Below are 20,430 nucleotides of genomic sequence, written 5' to 3'. Positions count from 1 at the left end.
TTAACCTATTAATTTAATTTATATTTTGCCACTTAATCCATTAACATAATTATTATAACAGTAATTATTCAATGAAAATTAACTATAAAAAGAATTGGTTGTTGGCAAAAGTGGGAATTGAATTATATATTTCAAATACATCAAAATTTTAATCAATCGAGGAGTATAATCTTTTTCATCTGATAAGCTACAGTAGTGCAACTTCATCGTTTGGTGCTGTAGCTAGTATGCATTTTCGATATTAATCGTAATGATTTCGCTACCACTACGAACCATTAAACGTTCAAAAGTTTCAAAAGCATAGTTTGCACCACAAACTAATGTAACACAGTTAATTTATATTTACTCTCGTTTCTATAAATTATAAAAATAGCGTGTATATTCTTCTTATTTTGTATACGTGTTTGGGTGTGTGAAAGTGGAAAACATTGTCAAGAACTTTTATTGCTTTGAAAACCTGTTTAAAAACCACTAACAAAAATCTGTACGCATTTACGCCTATTAGCACGTGGTTTAAGACATCGAATCAAGATCCATTGACGATTATTGGTAAAAAAAGTAACGTAGTATATTTATACTGCAATCTCTAGAACCCGATTTTTTTTTAATAAACAATGTAAATGTTTTAGTCAACTTTCACAAACGTGAACTGTTTCTTATTTTTATTTCATTACTAACTTTGTGACTGCTGCAGAGGGAAATACTTTACTTCGCTTGCGTGTTTTTCACTAAGAACTATTTATTTTGTTTCATTATATTTTCTGATTTTACTCGTTATTTAAAATTGAAACACGTGACTCATTCACTTTTCTCTTGCTCTTTAGAATCAATAGATTAGCGCTTCGACTTCTAAATTAGAAAGAAATAGTGTATATTGTATTTCAGTAGAACTAAAGAGCAACAAGCATCAAATCCAAAATACGTTTCCGAATGCATAGTCTAATGTCAGGAGTTTGAAATTATTCCAGATCAAGTTAATATGTACGTTATTTTCCCCGTAAAACTATTTCAGCAAATATTAGTGATTGCTTCCAGCAATCAACTGTCAGGCCACTTTAGTTCAATATGTCGATGAATTCCAAAGCCGAAGGTATTTAGCAAATAACTGAAATTAATGAGAAACTTCACTTGAAATCTCACGAGCTGAAATATTTTCTGACGAGGTTGCAAAACTATTATTGTTAACTTGAAATATTTGTTTTGGGTTTCTTAAAAGACTGATTTGTATAATTCCTCAATAAAAGAATGTCACACAAATAAGACAATGTTTGATTCAATTTATACGTTCTTCATTATACATTAATCATATAACTAATCGTCTCATTATTGAATACTTTTGTAAGATCTGACAAAAATCTACACTAAAAACCTCCACGTTGAAGTTACATTTTGCGAAAAAACTAATTTTACTCTTAAGTTTTAAGGTTAAAAAAAAACTATGGTAAATTGCGCTGTATAAAAAACAAGCTACAGGCAGTGGACTTGCACTTGTCTTTTTCTTATTCGCAGGAATAAGTGCTAAACATTATTATGAAAGTGGCTCAAGAGGTAAAGAGTAAATGTAAATTAAGTGATCCACTAGGGTAACGGCACCAGTAACAGACAAGGGTCCAGTAACAGAGAGTTATAAGTTTGGATTTAAATAATAAGAATTGTAGGCGGGTAAAACTGATGTTGACACACTCATAAAAACCACATGCAGTGGACTCGTTCTAGTTTTTTTTCTTATGCGCAGGAACAAGTGCTAAACTTTATTCTGAAAGCGGCTCAAGAGGTAAAGAATTTTTGATGTCATTTGTGATGTCACACGACAGAAACGTAAAAAACAAAGCGCATCGATTAAAGTAATTTTTTAAAAATAATAAACTTTAACAAATTATTTAAAAAGTGGTCAGATCCTACAATTTTAAGCATGCTCTTTCAGAAAAAACTACTTTTAAAATTTTGGAAACGACCCCATTCGCAACTCTAACAACTATAGGGGGCACTGCAGCCACCGTCTAATGGCGGAGGAAAAAGGTAAAACAAACGCACACCGCAACGTAGATGCTAATAAGCATAGTAATTTGTGTTTGTATGCATGACTTTTTGGTTTTATTCTTTTAAAATTATTTTTTAAAGTCTTATGGATATTCTGGCACACGTAGAAGGAAATGAGAATTCAAGAAACATTAAAAATGGTTAGAAATTAATGCGAATTTCGTAGTTCGTAGTTATAAGCAGCTATTTCCCCGATGTTGAATTCTATATTTATCAATTCTTGATGGAACTACATTTTCATTCTGGCCATAAGAACACTAAAAATATTTCATGTAACAAAACCTTTGTTCACCAGTGTTATCAAAAGAGGAAGATAATACTTTTTTGTCTTGTTTGGCTAACGTTAATTATTTTACATTTGAAGCTGAGTTATTTCTCATATTGCGAATCGGTTAATTTTAATTTTTCCTCTTTTGTGCCTTTCTAATTTCTGAATTATGATCCAATTCTGTCATGCATCATCTATAAAATTCTCACGGATACATGGTGGTAGTTTTCTTTTTAATGATCTTCCATTATTTCTCTAAAATTATCGAATTCTGTTATCTTCCTACCATTTTAATTTACACATGATAAAAATTAAAAATGGTTTACAACTGTCATGCAAAATCTCGCCAAGGGTTCTTAGCTCTCACAATACTAAAACTATAACCCTAAACTATAATTGCACTATATTGGCGACGAAAATTCTCAGCGTTAAACATTTTTCATTTCGTTCTACGATAATATATTCAAGAAAATATTTTGCATACTGTCCATTCCAACTAAATGCTGCAGCAAAATAAGGTTATTTAAATTAATTGTTATTAAAGTAGGCGGATATGAAAGTCCTTATTCTTCTGCTAATATTATCAAATCTTTCTTTCCAGCTTAAGATTTAAAATAAACTTATAAAGTCACACAAAATAGTAGAAAAAAATACCTGGTATAACGTTATCCTCTTTCAAAAAAAAAAAAAAATGCATCGAACAGACGAGCATATTCGTTGATAATGCGAAGTTTGTTAATCGAAAGTTTTCTTGTGTTTACGCTTTCGCCATTTACGACAACCAATTCACTTTTTAAAGAGAAATATAGAAAACAACATTTTTTTTAAAGGGACGAAACACTTTCTGTTGCTGAGGGCAATCTAAGACACATCGAATGCGTTAATTAACACTCGTAACAAACTGCCTATGTTTACCAACAGACACACGTGGAACGCAAAGTTTTACCTTTTTCTTTGATTTTATAAATCACCGAAAGATAGCGTATTCGAGCGCTTGAGTTGCGATACCATTTCCGCATTTAATCAAGAAATTTCTGTACTCAAAAATATCCTTTTAAATAATAACTTCCCTAATAATCTGGTTGAAAACATTTGCTTAAGTATAACCTTCAATGAACATTTCGCTTCTTTTGAAACCGTTTGACTGTGTAAATGTATGATACAACCGTGACAAACCATTTTTTTTTTTTTTTTTTTTTTTGGATCGCTTGAGGTGGAAGGATTTTACACGTGGGAAACAGACGACTGGCATGTTTTTGGATTAATCTCTTTGGATATGGATCTATTTTTTACTTTTACCTTGATAACTGGAATGAATTCTGTCAAGTTGAACATTGGGTTGGTTTTATTATAAATGGATCTCAAGGTAAGATAATTTTGGTTATAGGCAGGTACTGTCACGTGGATGGCTAAATATTTCGGAACTTGTTTTCCTAATTAGTCGAGGCGAAATCCCTGCTTTTAGTTTTAGGTTTGAGCTCTTGTTTATTGTTTATATTTTAACATGTGGTTCATTTGCCCAATGTTACTCTAAATTGCTTGTACTGGAACTTAAACACTCTCTTTTAGTTCATAGTTAAATTTTTTGGTCTTTTGACCATATTTATTGAATACTCCTCGGCTGATGAGCTTTGGATTCATACTTTGTCTTTTCCTATTAAATAGCTGTTTGCAATTTTCCTTTTTCTCATCATTATTTTTTATATAATTTGTTTAATGTTTGTTATTTGACTTGCATATTTTATATTTACTTGGCTTTTTAGTTTTGCTGCGTTGCGCATCTATGGGCTTTTGGTGTGGTCTTTTCAATATTTTTCACTTTTATTAAAATTAATGTATATATATATATATATATATATATATATATATATATATATATATATATATATATATATATATATATATATATATATATATATATATATATATATATATATATCTTCGCATAAACGAAATGAGCAAGCATACGGTTTGAGTTTTCTTGGAAATCTTACGGTTGATTTATTTAAGATATAAAAATAGTTTCTACTCTTACCTTGAACAACAAATTGAATAATAGCTTCGTCTGTCCCAATATCACTTACGGCAGAGCAAGTATATTTTCCTGTATCATTTCGATTTGAGTTCAGTATCTGCAGTTCAGAAATTGTTTGATGTTTCTTCGATATATTTCTGATAAAATACCTAAAAACGAAAATGGATCAGAAAGTATTATTCTTAGAAGCAAGTGTTTTCTATATTCATCTTGAAATGACTATTTTGAAATATTTTTCATAGTTTTTGTAAGCTTTCTTTTGCGTTCAGTCTACGACAAAAATTTTGACACAAAATCTTTAAGATAAAGATCAGATCATTAAGTTGTCCTAGAGAGAGATTGTGATCGTTGAAAAAAGAATACTGTGTAATATAACGCAGTGGCAAAAACATACTATGTGCGGCGATGGCGCATTTATGATTATTAATAAATATTCATTTCCCTGATTTAGAATAAAAATGAACATGTTTTTTTTTTTTTTGTTTTTTTTTTTTTTTTTAGTAATCACGATTGCTCATTGCTTTCATTTGACTGTTTCTGGCGTTCTATCATTTTAGTTTCCCACCGCCACCCTCCGCACCATCACCGTCGACCAGCTCCTCACGATGTTGCTCCTATAGCGAAAGCCGTCTCCAGGTTGCATCTATGTCCTACACACATGCGCATACATACACAACTACACACACACGCACACATACACACACATACACAAACACATATACACATACACACACGCATACATACAGACACCTACACATACACACACACAAAAGCATACAAACACACATACACACAACTACCCACACATTCATGCCTGCACACAGACACAAACACACATACCCCCACACTGAAACACACAGGCCTACATACACAGACTCGTGATTGCGAAAAACATAATTTGAATTCAAGATGTCAAAATTCAAATTAGTTTTTTTTTTTTTTACTGTGAGACAACATTTAAAAAAATGAGACATTTTACGAACAGGATCAAGTTATTGGTGCTCATTTATGCTACATTAGATCGGTTTTTGATTAAGAAAAAGTTAAATCAGGTCAAAAGAATTATTTTTGCACTAATTGTGTGACGTTGTGATTCAATTTAATGTACCGACTATCAACAATTTAATGCACAGACTCAAACCTTGATTTTTAAATGTGTACCAAGTTGAAGATAAGGTCTGTATCTTAAGCTATATCGCAAAAGTATTTCGTTATTTGTTAATATTTGTGTGATAAACAATGTCATGAACACAACATTGCGTTATTAGTTCTCAATTTTTTTTTTTAGTAATATTTAGCCAGCATAATACGAGAAATTCAGCAGCACTGTAAAAATAAGATCGGGCAGTATTTTGGTAGAAACCATTTGTTACGTAACTGTTGCATGGGTTTTTATTGTTTTTCCAATAGTATATATATATTTTTTTTTCTTATTCTCGTTGCTATACTTGGTTTTAGATTGAAAATGCATTATGTGCATCACTGTACCAAAAATTTTCTAAAAGTTTTTAAATTATCTCAATAAATTAGTTAAATCAAATATTTTAATTTCAGAGTAATTCAAGTGCAATCGCCCCCTTCCCCGAAATATTTTATAAATATGAAACTTAAATTCCAAATGTATTTCCAATGATCCTATACGATTTTATAATCAACTTTTTCTGGTACTGTCTCCCCAAGATTGTCAAAAAATATTATTTAACAGCAAACAATGCGTTTCGCAGTTTAAAAGAGAATTTAAAAAAAAAATGTTTTATTTATAAGTTTTAGAGAAATAATAATTACCTGGGATTTGTTTTTGCTTCCAGAACTGTTTTATTTTTATGCCAAGTAATGGTGATCGGGGCGTGGCCGGAAGCATCGCATTTCAATGTCACGTTTAGTCCTTCCCTGGTAGCTTTGCTCTGGTATGCGTCCTTGAAGCGAGGTGGTACTAAAAATAGAAAACAAAATGATGTGATACTGAAATGCATTACTTGTCAGAAATTAGCACTATTGAAAATAGACGCATATGTTTTAAGGCTAAGAGCGCAAATTTTATGTAATCGACTTGTTTCATTCTTAAATATCTGTTTCACACGTTCTCTGTTAAAATCTCCGTTTTATCCATACGTTGAATTGAGCTCGTCGCACCCTTATTTTTAACCCTAGAGAAGTCGCGATTCGGTCGATTCCCCGCCCATTGTCAGATATTTCACTTTATCCGACCCTTATTCTAATAATGGGGTCCATCTGTGTAGCTGAAAGTCAGTCTCTCCCCAGCCCACACACTTAGTTCTGAGAATTTTCTTCGGTATTTCAAGGTTGCATAGCTTTTGGAAATGTATGTTGGTCATTTAGACCAATAGTGCGTCATCCTAGTCAGGTGTCATTTTCTCTCCGGCACTTCCTTTCTTCTGCTTTCGTCTCACGGATCGCTACGGCGGGGAAAAGACCGAAGCGCGAGCACTAACGTAACAAAAGTGATCTCCAGGGTTAAATAGAGAGGAATGTGATTGGTAGTGACATCACTCTCCGAATAGTCCTTGTTGCTGTCCCCGGAGTAACTTAACCATGTGTGATTGGTAGTGAACGAGTTTGCTTAAAAAATGAGCATTAACGTTTCGAAACCCGTTTAAACATTTTCCAAAACAATAATCAATATGATAGTGCAATATTGAAAAACATTAAATGAGTAGCAATTGAAAAAACATAGTAATGCATAAATAACGAATAAATACCTTTGTGCTTGAAAATTAAATGAATCAAATTAGTAACGTTTTGATGCAGAAAAAATTGCAAACTTCTTTGTTTTGTAAACAAGTTATTCCAATTTTTTTATATTTCACTCTTTTTTTCTGCATATCTCGATTTGTTACATTGCTTCTAATTTTTTTTTTCTCGCCGGTAAATTTATTGCTAATTTTTTCGAAGTGGTTGAATTTTATACAACTTGCACTGTTTATAGGATTTCCTGGAAATTTATTAATTAAAGGATTTTCCGTGATGGAAGTATATAGTAAATTTCGACTCCAGGTGTCATTTTGCCTTATTTGTTTTGTTGATTTCCATTTTTTGGTATTTTTACTGTCTCCTGTTCTACCGTGTTACTTTCCTCTTATGACTTTTCATCGAAGAGTTCAGACTTTTTTGCATTGAAAAATGTTTTATTTGTTACACAGAAACACGTGTGTGCAGCAAATGGTTGGTAAATTGATTCATTTATAGTAAAACATATTTTGGGGCGGGAAAACTTGTTTGATCTGACCCCTCGTCCTCGATATCGAAATATAAGGTCTTAAAGTGTGTTCCAAGAAAAGTCGCCAACTTTAGCCAGTTTCGACGAGAAATTTAACATGTAATCCGTATGCTTTCCACATGACTCTTCTGTCATATACAGACGGTGAAGTCCTCGGTACCTTCCGATTTTGCTTAAAATTTCAAGAATAAAGACCTTATGTCTCGAAAACGGGAAGACGAGGGAAAATAACTTATGTGCTAAGCAGAATGTTTCGATGTGTTATTTTTTTACTGCTACTTTTTTTTTTTTTCATTATTACATAATTATTTCCTTGGAAAGTATTCAAAGGATGAACTGATTTATATTACGTTGCTATGGTATTCTTAAACTACTACATTACAGTCTCTTAGAAAATGTCTACATTTAGAATGGTACTTTAATTATAGTTCTTTAGAATCACTTAAAGCATTCTTTGATATTAAATCGTTAAATATATCTAGAAATAATTTGGTAAAGAGAAAACATACACTTTGAAAGAAGTTAATATTGTTTTTTAGAAGATAATATTGTTTGGACGTAAACGGTTTTATGTGAACACTTAAGTAACTGAAGGTAGCTTAAGTAACTTAATGGTAATAATAGGCCATTCCAAGGAAAAACGTCCATTTTTTCCCCGCACGTGGCAACTAATATATTAATTACTAGCGAAACCCGCCTTGCTTTGCCTGTAATAAAAAAATAAAAGGTCATTTGGTTCGCCTGTATATTTACAAATAATGGATTAAGAAATTCTCGCCAATATACTATGTTAATTTCCTCGTCCATGTTATGTTAATTTGCTTGTCCACGGTATGGTAATTTACTCGTCCATGTTACGGTAATTCGCTCGGTATTGCTGCAAATGAATTAAATCCACCAATAGTGGCTTAAAATTGGAATAGAAAAAGATTAAACTTGAATTTTCAAAAAATCGCTTCGAAGTGCTCACACCTATGCTACAAACTAATTTTGTGCCAAATTTCATAAAAATCGGCCGAACGGTCTAGGCGCTATGCACGTAACAGACATCCATAGATCCAGAGACACAGACGTTATGTTTTATTATTAGAAAAGAAAACTAATAAGTTGAACTGGTAACTTGTTGCACAAGAAATCACTAACGTGCGTTTGGTTTCTTACATAAAAAAATATGTATCCACGGACTCTTTTTTTTTTTTCTGTGAAATATATTATCTGTTAGTGAGGGACAAATTAGCAGCTTTTACTGAGCATACCCTATTGTAAATCGTGGTACTGTAAAAATTGAAAAATTTCACAATTTAGTAGCAACATTTGATCAAAATACAACTTTTAATCGAGTTGAAGAAGCTTATGTGCGTTTAAATATTAACCATCTTATGGTTGCTCTTGTTAGCGCAATTTTTCGAAACTACTAACAAGAATTTCAAGCAAAATATTCCCTCACACATTTTGACATCCTTTTCAAAGACATAATTATTAACTTCAGTTAAGAAAGTTTACTTGAAGCTGAAGAATGATTTATTAACTGATTGACACCAAGCTAAGTGTTTGCAGCATGGATAAAGCGCTTGTAAGAGTTTAGAAAATCAATTTTTGGAGATAAATGTAAATGGTATGAAAAATAACATTCTTAAAATTAACAAGGGTTAATTTTCATGTCTCACAACTTCATATACTAAGAAATAACTTTCGAATTCTTATTAGATACAGATGGTTACTGGATTATTTTATTTATTTTCTCAAATCTAAATTTTCTGACGTTTTGAAGTTGTGTTTAGGCACAACAGTGTGTTTTTATTGGTATTGTAGGAGAGAAATTTCATGCCACTTGTCTAAACTAAGGCCCCTATATATACGAGCCGACGCATCAGCTTAAGATTAGCCTTTTTGGATCGGAGCGCGTGTTTGAGTGGTTGTCTTTTTGGCGAGTTATCGCGTTTGGTGATTGTTCACTGTGAGCAATTATTAGCGGCACACACGTGAATTGTTTCTTAACCTAAAGACAGTAGAACCTCTCAATAAGGGACACTGAGGGGACCAGAAATTTCGTCCCTTAAATAGAGGTGTCCCTTGTTCGGCGGTATATGAAATGATGCATGCATCATATTAACTCCGTATAATTTCGTACTAAACATAGCATTTAAGATAAAATGCTAAAAATTATTTAGAAATTGAATGAAATTTAAACGTAATTAAATTTCAAATGCTATTCTTATAATAATTAAAATTAAAAAAAAAAAATGGCACTGCTATAGTTTTGTAACATACAGGAATTATTTTGAAGTAATTCCATGACTGGACATGAGTGTATATGAACTTGTTCGATTCCATAGAATTTAAAATTTAATTTGATATAAATTTCAATCAGTGTCCACATTTCAAGTTTTTTACACGAAGCTATTCATGGGCCGTTGATTATCCTTTGGCTGTTAGCCTACTTGAAAAAAATACTAAGTGGAGAAAACATGCATGCAAATTTTGGCAAGAATTTTATAACAATCATATTTGTACACGTTATTGTCAAACTTTCTTTAGTTGAATTAGATTCTTAAATTCCAGTAAATTCAATACTTTGTATGATGCATTTATACATTAGTTGTTGTAAGTTTTCTCTGTAACTGTCCCTTAAATAGAGTGTCCCTTATTCAGAGGCAAATACATGGAGGTCCCAATTCAAAGGGACTGGGACCAGAAAAAATGTCCCTTAAATAGAGGTGTCCCTTATTTGGAGGTGTCCCTTACAGGAGGTACTACTGTATTATTTTTGGCAAATTTGGCGAAATCCAAAACTTTGCTTTAGTAACCCTAACAGTGCAACAATGAAAATCCGATCCAAACTTAAGCTGATGCGTCGGCCTATCTATATAGCGGCTCTAATATATACAATTCGACGCATCAGCATTAGGTCAGCCTCTCTGGATCGGAGCGCGTCTTTGAGTGATTGTCTTTTCTTGTAAGTTATCGAGTTTGGTGATTTCTCACTGTGAGCAATTATTAGTGGCACGTGACTAGTTTACTAAATAAAGCATTATTTTTGGCTAATTTGGCAAAACCAGAAACTTTGCTCTGGTGACACTATCTCCTCAAAAATGAAAAATCCGATCCAAAATGGCGACGGCCTATTTATACAGAGGCTCTTGTCAAAAAATCAGAAACTCATTAGGAGAGCATTTTAGAGTAATGTAAAACTAATATCCAGCAAAACCTTAAACCGGTCAACTCAAATGAGTCACAACGAACAACACTTTCCATCAAGTTATTCAATACCGCAGGATCCAGAAATATTTATAAGGCACATCAAGTTTCAATTGTCTTGCGTGATATCTCCTATGTAAAAAAAGTATCTCTTAAGCAGGGGCGCCCATCCCCTCAAGGGTGATCGGATATTTATAAGGCAGATCAAGTTTCAATTGCCCTGCGTGTTATCTTCTATGTAAAAAATATTCTCTTAAGCAAGGGCGCCTATCCCCTCAAGGGTGATAGAATCCCCCCTCCCCCTGCCTTTCAGTTAGATGAATACCCATTTAAGTCCCCCTTCTCTAGAATTTTTCAATGGTTAAACTCATTAGAAATGATTGTGCTTTTGAAAATGAACAAAAAAACTGAAAATAGCAATAGCCCACAAACTCAGTGAATCCTTTGAACTGTGATGTGTTGAGAAGAAATACCTTATAAGACGAAGGAAAAACCAGGCTAACATCAATTTTATGTACAATTTTTCCGAATCTAAAAATTTGAAGATTGGTAATAATCATAATAAAATTCTTCACAGGTCAGCTAACCCTTTGACCTTCCCCTTAATCCGCCCCTGAGATCAGTCTTACAGTTTGCAGATAATCTCAATGATCTTTTTTTTTTTTTTTTCAAATATCTCGAAAACCCATTTCTGCAGATACTGCCGTTTACCTGCACACGGTAGTATATACACGCACATATGTACACGAGTTGTTAAATTTAGAACTCCTCCTTTTGCGTCGGGGTTAAAAAGAATAACTTGAAATTAAAGAATAAAATTGTAATAATTTTGCATCAATCTAATTATATGAGGACGAAAAAAATGCTCGCGAAAATGAAATGAAAATAACTATATCCCCTTCTGATTTTTCTGCATCAGATAAAATTTAGTTCCAACGTTCCAATGTGATTAGAACATGAACTATAGGTGCTTTTTTCAACACATTCCACTCTAAAATGTAGGTGAACCATCAACTAAAAGATCATTGTCTATCACTATCATTTTTGAACAATGGTTTTATTAAAATGCAAATTTTTAAAGCAATATAAGAATTGTGGTGTATCATCGTCCTATGGGTGAAAAGGTTACTGATTTTGTTTTCACCATAGGACGATAACCCACCCAAATATTTATTCTAATATTTATAATAACCAATGATCCAGTAACGCTCCTGACCTTTTCAACAACGAAACTCGCGCCACGGCATAATACTTTCAAAATATGTTTAAGAAAAATGATTTAAATGCAGGAAAATGCTTCATTGTGACAAGGCTGAACTAAATCCAGTAACTGAACTATTTTATTGGTAAGATTGTCATTTCAGGGGATTGAAGAAACGAAAAAACGTTGAACATTGAACGCTATCTACTGGAGTTTAGGGTTCATCCATTGGAGTTAGGGTTAAAATTTTAACTATCAAAATATCAATAAACAGGCAATGGCTTCGTTCAAATGTAGAAGCAATTTTCACCCGCCATATCTTGACGGTCGATTTTCTAGTTAAAAAGAATACTGCAACGAAGATTTTCTTATTTCTGTGCGAATTAGTATTTTGCTGATTGAGTTTCAAAATATACATCATTTCACAAATGCTTAAAATTGTCAGCTATCACATATAAATCTTAAAATTGTCCCCAAATATTTCAGAAGTGTAGACATTAAATATACACGATATATATATATATATATATATATATATATATATATATATATATACATATATACATATATATATATATATATATATATATATATATATATATATATATATATATATATATATATATATATATATATATATATATATATATATATATATATATATATATATATATATATATATATATATATATATATATATATATTAGGTTAAAGTAGGAAGCGACTTTATTATTGTTTTTTTTTTTTTGCTTATATTTGTTATAGGCAAACTTTCTGCTAGCATTATCTACTTGGTAACACGTCTGGTATGATTAAAATGGTGCTACCTACCTAGCACTTGCAGGGATACAATTTTACTAAGTCCGGCTCCAATTCCATTATTCGCTTGACACAGATACGCTCCGGCATCGTTCTCTTCCGCGTCGGACAAGACGAGTGTCCCATTATTGTAACGATGAGCTCTTGGACTTGAATGCACATACGTGAAATCACCAGCGGTGTTTTCTGAAAAAAAAATATATTAATTTGAATTTTTGGCATCTTGATTTCAAATTATGTTTTTCTCAATCATGAGTGTGTGTATGTAGGCGTGTGTGTTTGAGTGGGGGTGTATATGTGTTGTGTGTATGTATGTGTAGGCATGTCTGTTTGTGTCTGTGTGCAGGCATAAGTGTGTGGGTAGTTGTGTGTATGAATGTGTGTGTATGTGGGGGGGGGGGGTATGTGTACGTGGTGTGTGTAGGCATATGTGTTTGTGTCTGTGTGCAGACATGAGTGTGTAGTTGTGTGTATGTATGCGTGTATGTGTATATGTGTATGTGTATGTGTGGGTATGTGTGCGTGTGTGTGTAGTTGCGTATGTATGCGCATGTGTGTAGGACATGAATGCAACCTATAGACGGCTTTCGCTATAGGAGCAGCATCGTGAGGAGCCGGTCGACGGTGATGGCGCAGAGGGTGGCTGTGGGAAAATAAAATCAAAGGACATCAAAACAGTCAAGTGAGAACAATAAGCAATCGTGATTGCTTTAAAAAAAAAAAAAAAAAAAGTCGGAAGTAAGATTCTGTAGCGTCACCACGAGGTGGAAAAGTGGCAGTCAGGCCTGGGGTTGCACCCATTTGAAGGGTGGCTCGCAAAATACATTGTCATAAAATAAAATCCTGAAATTTTAAGTTAAAAATTGCTTGCATCCATGTTGCCTGTAGGGTAACGGCACCAGTAACAGACAAGGGTCCAGAAACACACAGTCGCAAGTTTGGATTTAAATAATAATAATTTAAGGCGGGTAAAACTGATGAAGCTGCGGCCCATTAATATGGTACAACAATCTTGTATTCTCAGAGGTAATTTTATGAGCTAATTGGTATTTACAAGGCAGTGGTGGAATTTTATGAACAGCCACCGCAAGGTCTGACGGTGTTTCATGTTCATTTGAATTTTTCAAGGTATTAGATCTAAATATAAAGATCTCTTGCACATTTTGAAGAGAAAATGGGAATTACGTCCATTACGCATTCTTTTCTCATCCTATCTGTTACTGGGTATCATAAGAATGGTCGGTGTCTGTTACTGGGGAGTCGGACTTTTTTTAGAAATTGAGCAAATAAAAAATAGAATCAACTAATTCAGTGAATCCAGAAGCAGCCAAACGTTAGATGAGATGTAGTTGCATGAGAGAAAAATAGTTTTAAAAGTCTAAATACATTAAAATTCTTAGAAAATTTGGTCAACTTGAGAGCGATGTCTTAAGCATGTCTGTTAATGGTGCCGTTATCCTAACCGTAAAATCCTACTAAACTGTAAAATTGTAATGTTGCAATTATGTCTTCATAGTTGTCGAATCCGCAGACATAGTTTGGCGAAAAAGGAAGTCTTTGAAGATCACAGTGACATTCCGCTACCTCCTATTGGGGCTCCATCCCTTCGGGTGACACCCATTTGTGGGTTGGCACCCAAAGTAGATTTAAAAAGAAGCCAAAACAAGGATGTTATCATGGTTTAGGTTAAACGCTGAATTAAGCTAGAGCTATATTCAAATCAATTAGCTACGAGCAGCAATGGTTCCCTCTAGGGAAAATAAACACAACGATTAAGTACAGGTATTTATCAAAATAATGGAAACACTTGGAGAAAAAAAATTCGGAATCGCTACTCTGCCGTAAATGTTCCGTTTATAAAAAAGCCCTTGTTACTATAATCACTCACACTGGTGAATCCAGATCGTGATTTAGTTCGGTGGTCACTTTTGCTAATGTTGTTCACTTTTTAGACACTAATACAATCCGCTTCAACACCTGTCGGTTTCTTTCACTAGACTTCTCTTTGAGTCCACTATTTTGCTTTGTCGAGCTGGTCTTACCGCAATGGGCGTAGGCTCTCATGACTTTATACTGCACCTCTAGAAACGCCGAAAAATTGATATGTTTCAGTTACATTTGCTCCAGTTAGACGCGCTCCAACAATTTGGCCTCTTTGAAAATTTGAGAGGTCCGACATTTCACGCGCTTGAAAAAATGTCAAGGCTTCCAGAACTTCCGTTAAACTACTATATACTACTACATCATATACATTGCTATTTATAAAAAAATAGATATCTAATTTTATTTTTTATTACTTACGAAGCGCATTCAAAATGTCACTTTCATTCACAGGTGTTTCCATTACTTTGATAACTACTTGTACATTCAGTTAACGAAATTACAAGTACAAATAAATTGCTTATTATTTTTCTTTAAAGCAAAGAGTGGTGCACTCAAGTACAAAGTTTAAAACTAAAAAAAAAAAAAAACCTCATTACGTAGAAGATAGCGGAAAAAATAAACACGGAAAAAACGCTCTGAATGACTGTTTATCTAATATTAAAAACACAAGACATAAAGATAAATTTCTGCAAAGAGCACTTCGAGCTAGAAACATAATGCACAAGCGCGTAAAACCAAAGTAATTACGGAGTATGAAAGCCAGAAAAGTGAGTATTAAGTGGGGAAAGGAAACAAAATTCCTAATAAATGAGAAAAGTACGAATGCGCATCTCGGAAACATGAAAAGAAGAATTGCTACTTTTCTTACTTAAGAGTGAAGAGCTTACATTGTCGCTGTCGCGTTCCGCTGCTTTTTGGCGCTTTAATCTTCGGTGCTAACAGAAACAATCGCCATTTCGTTTTTGAGGCTTAACCGTCTTGCATTTCGTGGTCGGAATAAAATACTTTTAAAGGTTGCTTTTATTTGACTTTTTAACTTAAAAGAGCGAAGTACATTAGATCATTTGGGGCTTATTGTTTGAAGTGTTTGGGGCGTAATGCCGTCTGTTTATTTTCATTTGCATGTTTTTAATTGTCTTCTTGTTTAAAAATAGTATCTTGGTGCGTTATGAGGCAGTGGGTAAGAAAAGCCGACTACTTCAAACAAATGCTAGTTTCGACATTAAGTTGTGTAATAACTTCTGACTGCATTTTTGAGGCTAAAGGAAACATACTAAATTAACTTTTAATAGCGGAAAGTACTTTCCCTCCTCCCAAAAAAGTACTAATAATTAAACTTAAGATTTCCTAAATGTGTTAAATTTCCCCAACAAGTTTTCACCCTAAAATAGTATCTTAACCAATTTCCAATTTATGAGGCAACGATAAATAACGTTAAACTAAGTTCAACAAATTTTAGTGCCTATAATACACTTAACAATAATATCTTATTAATACAAAGGAAACTACAAACATTTTATATATTAACTTTTAAATATGGGAAGAACTGCTCCCATCCTGCCGCGGAAAAAAGTAGGACTAAAAGTTACAATAAATATTTCCAAATGTCTTAACCATTTATTATCCTAATCCTTAAGTTAAAAAAATGATGTAGCCCTAATATGGAACAATGTCCTTGCAATAGATTGAAGATGTACATTATTACATCATGTAGAAGTATTTATAGTTGTATTTTTGTTAGTTTCTTTCAACTACATTGACAATTTTTAACTCATCAAATGCGCAGGTTTCCATTTTTATTTACTCTGCATCGAAAGAAAATATGGATGGTGTAAAACTGATAGTATTATCCACATTCTAAATATTAGTTATATCATATCGTCTGAAATACGCAAGAGCTATATATTTATATTGATTCTTTACAATTAATATATCCTTAAACGCTATGCCTTGAAAAACTTGAAACTTGGGATTATTTTCTTCTTCTAAGATGTAATGGTTGTTCATGGTTTCGTGATCAAAGCAACAACAAATAAATAAATAAATCCATAAATGCTTTTTCTTGAAACAACGCCCTGTGTTGTACTATACTTAAGTCTATGTCATTTTGGACTCTATAAATGCGTATACAGTACCAGCTGCATCCCAATTAGAGGAGGCTTTGGCTTCACTTTTTCTTTCTATTTTGTTATTATTATTATTTTAAAACTCATATGCATTTTTAAAGTTTACATAATAGAAAAACTAAAAGCTGTCATATATTTGTACCTGTATAAATCAATTTTTTCCAAAGAATACTGGGAGCTGGAAACCCAACAGCTGCACAGTCCATCCATACAGTATTTCCTAATACGACTGTAGCGTTTTTAGGTTCTACGGTCCATTGTGGTGGCACTATGGAAATAGTAATGAAGAAAAATAAGTTTGAATAAGTATACATAGAATACAATTTTATCAAATCTAAAGAGGATATTAGGATTGAAAAAAAAGGCTCAAAAAAAAAAAAAAAAAGAGAGAGAGAGATTTAGAAAAACTAATGCTTTTCGATGGTACGAAAAAAGTGCATTATTTTGAAACAAAATACATTAAAAACATTGTAAAAATGCAAGTTTGGCAAACTTTTGTTTGACAATACTAATTTGTTGTGTTCATGACTGTTGTTTTACTTTGTGTAAAAACGTGGACGACTGCAAAGCATTTTTAAGAGTTATATAGCTGCTTCTGTCAACACAAAAATAATTTCTTTCTTATGTGGTTCTTAGCGTTACCTCTATATAATGTTTCAATACAGATAACAGCTCATTTTCTCCTATTTTTTTTATAGTTAGATAAAGAAATCGGAATTTAAAAATATCATTTAAAACTAGGTAGAATAAAAAAAAATACTCAGATGAATTATGCATATGTGTATGAAAACATTACAGATCACCTTCAAAACACCCCAAGAAGTTAGTAAAAACATATGAGTTTATTTTTCTACTGGTTTTCACAACCTACAAATAAAAAATATTGATAGAATATGATTCTTAATTTTCTGTTTTGTGCAAAAACGAAACTTTTGTGCTAAAAAAAAAGATTAACGAAATGAAGCAAACAAATAATAAGGAATAAAAAATAGAGAAATACAGCTATTTATTCATTAAACGCATCTTAAAATTTTCATAATATAAACCATCTATTTAAGCATTTACAGAAAAAGCAGCTCCCAGTAATAAAACATTCTAAGCTTTTATGACAGGTTTACTGTCTTCGGATCGTTTATTGCTTTTAAAGTTTAGTGAGCTAATAAAATAGTGAAACTGCAGTCTCTGACTGATGTAGGCGAGTTGTTTGGTATCAGCTTGTAGTTCTGTCTGGCAATAGGTATTTAACTTATATTTTAAAGTTCAAATGTGTTTCAGTAAAATATGAGGCTTTTTTAACAGCCGGGTTGCTTTACAGAAACGATTGTTATATAGGCCTTATTCATTTTTTTTTAACGAAGACGAATACTCTTTTCAATTCATAACATTTAAATTTTGACTTGAACAAAAATAAAAATGCAAGAAACTGAAAAGATCTACAATGATACGCTTTGAAAAACGCAGGGGTGCCCACCTAGAGAAGAGGGGATCAAGGTGCAGGGGGGGGGATTTAAGGGGGATTGTTTTAAAGGGTATTTTTCTCATTTAGGGGGGCTCATGCTTTTGGGCGTTCTTCCGTAATTTAGGTGGGATGGGCACCTCTACAAAACGGTTGCTATATTCATGAGTGTGTGTGTCCGTGCGCAAGTGAGTGAATAGATGTAAAGGTCTGAATGTGTCCAATGGAGTCGTTCAAAAAATTTGGAAAGGTTTTTTTTTCTGAAAGAACATGCTTAAAAATATAGGATCTGACCATTTTTTAAGTAATTTATTTAAGTTTAATATTTTTTGAAAATTACTTAAATCGGTGCGCTTTCATTGCTTACACTTCTGTCGTGTGACATCAAAAATGATGAAATGTCACTTATTGTTGCCATTCACAGAACAAAATATTTAATTCGCATCTTTACTCACGTGTACTGGCAACGATATGGTTGATAACAAGCGTAGAGCGCAATTTTAATTTGCTGCTTGATTATTATAACGTGGAAACATAGTAGAAAGATGCGCCAAATTGCATCATTTGTGACGTCATAAAGACTACGCCTTTTTTGAAAAATTGGACATTTAAAAAACTTAAATAAAAAAAAAACTATTGGGAAAATGAAAGCATATTCTGTGTCTATGCATTTTTTTTTTTTTTGGCTCATTCTATCCATTTCAGTGACTAAAAGTAGTACTTTTGACTGAAGGAAACCACCCCATTGGTGGCCCTGCTTATTTAAAACTAGTGGTACCCGCATGGCTTTGCCCGTAATAGAAAATTAAAAGTTCTTTTGTTTCGCCTGTATATTTACAAATAATGTATGGTGAATTTCATCGCCAATTGGCTTGTGCCTATGTTATGGTTCCACGTTATGCTAATTTCGTAATTTACTCGTCCATCTTATGATAATTTTGTTCTTAAAATTGGAATAGAAAAATAACCAAATCGAATTTTCGAAAAATCGTTCCGAAGTGCACACCCCCATGTTACAAACTAACTATGTGCCAAATTTCATGAAAATCGGCAGAACGGTCTAGGCGCTATGCGCGTCACTGAGATCCAAACATCCTACAGACATCCAGACATCCTCCGGACAGAGAGACTTTCAGCTTTATTATTCGTAAAGAAGATAGATAAAAATATTACCGTTAACTACCAGCTGCATCGTCATATTCGCCGAAGACGCTACATTTGTTGATACACACGTGTAGAGTCCTCTGTCTGAAGAAGTTACTTTCTTGAAGGTGACTATTGAAGAATCTTCTGTGGTTTGAACAGTTGTATCTCCGTGCGCCAGAAATGGTAATCCGTTCTTTAGCCAGTGAAATCTGAGGGGCGGGTCTCCTCTTGTAACAATGCACACTAACTTTGTTCGTGCTCCTTCGTCTACTGTATTACTTTCACGAAAGAAATGCGGATCGATCATTGGTGAAACTGAAATACACAATACAGTATGATAAAACAAATTATATATATATATATATATATATATATATATATATATATATATATATATATATATATATATATATATATATATATATATGAATGAGTATGTGTGTGTGTATTTATGAGTGTGTATGGATGCCTTTGTTGGATATGTATGTTGGATGTGGACGCACCCTGGAGAGAGTGTGTGTGCAGGCGTTCGTGTGTGTGTGTGTGTTTGTGCCTGTGCGCAGGCATGAGTGTGTGTATGTGTGTGTAGGAGTGTGTGTTTGTGTCTTTGCGCAGGCATGAGTGTGTGTATGTGTGTGTGTTTGTGTCTGTGCGCAGGCATGAGTGTCTTTATGTGTGTGTAGGCGTGTGTGTGTATGCGTGTCTGTGTATGATATGGACGCAACCTGGAGACGGTTTTCGCAAGAGGAGCAGCATCGTGAGACCGGTCGACGCGACGGTAGTGCTGGCAGAGGGTGCTGGTGGGAAAATAAAACCATAGGAATTCAAAACAGTCAAAGGAGAACAATAAGCAATCGTGGTTGCTCAATAACAGCACTATTTTTTTTTTTTTTTATTTTACGAAGAAGGAAACAAAATTGGTTCGGTGAAATTGTTTGAAACCTTAAAAACAGCTACTTACATACTTAGAAACGTATATTGCGCAACAAAAGACCGAAATTTTATCTATTTATGTTTTG

General features: G+C 33.2%; 1 protein-coding gene across 1 annotated transcript in view; it reads right to left on the bottom strand.

Annotated features, from left to right (window-relative positions):
- LOC129222448 (cell adhesion molecule Dscam2-like) overlaps positions 1 to 20,430 on the bottom strand; it is a 327,768-nt gene that overhangs the window by 40,054 nt on the left and 267,284 nt on the right. The window contains exons 11-15 of the mRNA XM_054856962.1: positions 19,439 to 19,726; positions 16,952 to 17,077; positions 12,812 to 12,985; positions 6,129 to 6,276; positions 4,344 to 4,492 (exon numbers count right to left, since the gene is read on the bottom strand). Coding sequence (XP_054712937.1) covers positions 4,344 to 4,492; positions 6,129 to 6,276; positions 12,812 to 12,985; positions 16,952 to 17,077; positions 19,439 to 19,726 — 885 coding nt within the window. The remainder of the gene's footprint in view (positions 1 to 4,343; positions 4,493 to 6,128; positions 6,277 to 12,811; positions 12,986 to 16,951; positions 17,078 to 19,438; positions 19,727 to 20,430) is intronic.

Source organism: Uloborus diversus, chromosome 5, assembly GCF_026930045.1.
Source record: "Uloborus diversus isolate 005 chromosome 5, Udiv.v.3.1, whole genome shotgun sequence".
Taxonomy (NCBI): Eukaryota; Metazoa; Arthropoda; class Arachnida; order Araneae; family Uloboridae; genus Uloborus; species Uloborus diversus.
The sequence above is the reverse complement of the archived record's forward strand: the minus strand, read 5'-3'. Positions and strand labels throughout refer to the sequence as shown.